Here is a 2,460-nt window from a genome sequence, read left to right on the forward strand (position 1 = left end):
CAACAACAACGACTGGAGGAGCGTTCTCATTTATTTTATTTTTATTTTTATTTTTTACTCAACGGATAAACAAAAAATTCCGTTGTGCATGTCTCTGGGCCATTGTGTGCGGTGGCGACTCCGGTTGCTTCCGCCTGTTGCTTCCGGGCCCGCGCCGCCGTCGCGATCTCGCCGCTTCGGTGGCGTCGGGTGGCCCAACAACACACGTCGCCCCCCTCGTCGGTATCCACCACACCAGCTCTACCACAAGCGCCCACGACAAATGTATGGCGCTGCTCCTTGTTGTTGTTCTTGCTGCTGCCGCCGCCGCCAGTCCTTCACGCGTGCAAGAGATCCACACGCACAAGTGAGGAAAGGCACCGCAATACTACACACAAAGTGACTCAGACCCGGGAACGAGGAGACACAAAAAACGAGCCAATCAAGAACTAAGACACACACAATAATGGGGGAAAAGTAAAATCACCTCGTCTTGTTCATCTCGTTTGGTGCTTGTGAAGCTACACAATCAAAAGACGACTGCAAGGCTTTCCTAGAGGCACATCGGCTTCCTGCTCTCCCATTCGGTAAAACAAAATGCTTCTTTCCCCCTTTCACAACAACAACAAAAAAACCTTTGCCCTCCCCCTCCCTTTGTGGTCCGTATTCTCTATGTTGCCCCCCTTTTTATGCCTGCACTAATATTGTTGATGGATGCAATATAATTTCGAGCCTTAGATAGAAAGATAAACAGATGTAATACCAGGAACAAATCATCGCCCCCGCCTCTATCACTGTGCGCTAGCTATATCCTCAACTGTGTTTTTTAAAGAGGAAAGTGATAGTGTAAAGTAAATGGGAATGTATGCGTACGCATCCCTCTGCGATGGTTATGTATCATACCTCGTTCTCCTGCGAGATGGGGTTGACCATCCTATTTTTGTTGGCGGCTTCGCCGCTTCTCACTCCCACCGCTTCTCAGAAGCCGCTCCCTGCCCACCACCGCCGCCGCCGCCGCGCTGTGGCTGGTGCTGGGCCTCGTTGTGACGCACGCGGGAAGGCACGAGGCGCGGCGTGGGGGCGCCGGCACTGGCAGCGCAGCGGCTACTGTGCGCTGGCATGAAACAAACGCAGCGCCGCCAGAATTATCGCCCCGCGGTGGGCTCGACGTGTGGCCGTCTACCGGTGTGACGAGGCGGGGTGCGTTAACCGGTGGGAGGGATCGGAGCTGTTGTTGTTGCTGCTGTGGGTGCTTTGACCTTTCACTGAAGCTCCCAGAGCAGCCAACAGAGTTGACAATGGGCACCAACCAGCTCTTCTCGGGGCCACTGGTAGAGGCGTCGACTGCTACCTGCTTGGAAGCCATATCCTCTGTTTCAACAGCAGCTGCAGTGGTAAGGTCCTCTGCGTAACTGTAGAACTCGGTCGCATCCACATAGAGCTCTAACTCGATATCCCACATAAAGCACACCTCCAGAAGGTTCAGCTCGGCGTTGCTAATACCGCTAGTGCGGGCAAAGTACTTGTTACCCACAGTCCGGGTGTCCATGACCTTACTGGCAACGCGTACCGCGGTGGAGAAGAGCTTGAAGATGTTCTTGAGCGTTAACACGAGCGGTGTGTAGCGGGTGAGGAGACGGTCAATATACAGGCACGACACCAGCAGCACAGACGGCGAGATGTACGTGTACTCTACAATTCGACGCACGTAGTCTATCAGCGAAACGCCCGGCTCCTTGGATGTCTCGAACGCGAAGAAGCGCTCCCGCACGCCCTCGGCGCTCTTGACAGAGCCGTCTTCGCTCATCGCCGTGACTGACAGCTCCTCCTCGTCGCCCTCTAGGCGCAGCTCTTCCTGCTTGCGCCTCCACGCCTCGTGGGCGGCAATGACGCTGTCGAGAGCGGCGCTGATGGCAGGGATAAGGAAGTTGTACTCCGCCACGTGCTTCATCTGCAGCGACTCCGTCTCACCCAGCACGCCCTTGCGGCAGTATCGCTGCGGCTCCGCCACCGATGGCGACAGCACGAACAACTGTGGGCGGAATGACTCATCACTTGCAGGGTTGCTGCTGCTGCTGCCAACGTTATTGCTGCAGAAGCCCGCGTCGTCGTGGTCAACAGAGAAACTTGACTGCGAGAGGCCGGGCGACGAGATCGTCGCGTCGGGGAGGCTGCGGTTCAGCGAACGCTGCCGCTGCATCTCCTGCATGGCCGCATTGTTTGCCTGAAGGAAGTAGTGACGAATCAGTGGCTTCGTGGAGTCCAACTCGTTCAAACTCATAAAGTTTACAAGGCGCTCGCTAACCATCTTGCCTCTTTGTTTCCTCCCGCCTTCTTATGTTTTTCCGCTTTCCTGTTGTGTGTTAATTTCCACCTTCACCAACACTTACTGTGTTTTAATGTAGAGTTGCTGCACCACCACCACCAGAAGGCGCAGGTAACGAGATACAAAGAAAGACAGAGAGAGAGAGAGAGAGAGAG

At 54.9% G+C, this 2,460-nt stretch overlaps 1 protein-coding gene across 1 annotated transcript; it reads right to left on the reverse strand.

The window, feature by feature from the left end:
• Nucleotides 1-913: 913 nt before the first annotated feature.
• On the reverse strand, nucleotides 914-2,287 carry DQ04_14451000 (cyclin-dependent protein kinase; the record flags this gene model as incomplete). The annotated part of the gene is made up of 1 exon (XM_009317139.1): nucleotides 914-2,287. The coding sequence occupies one exon, from the start codon at nucleotides 2,285-2,287 to the stop codon at nucleotides 914-916; it is 1,374 nt and encodes a 457-aa protein (XP_009315414.1).
• Between the last annotated feature and the right edge of the window lie 173 nt (nucleotides 2,288-2,460).

Source organism: Trypanosoma grayi, assembly GCF_000691245.1.
Source record: "Trypanosoma grayi strain ANR4 Tgr_1445_V1, whole genome shotgun sequence".
NCBI lineage: Eukaryota > Euglenozoa > Kinetoplastea > Trypanosomatida > Trypanosomatidae > Trypanosoma > Trypanosoma grayi.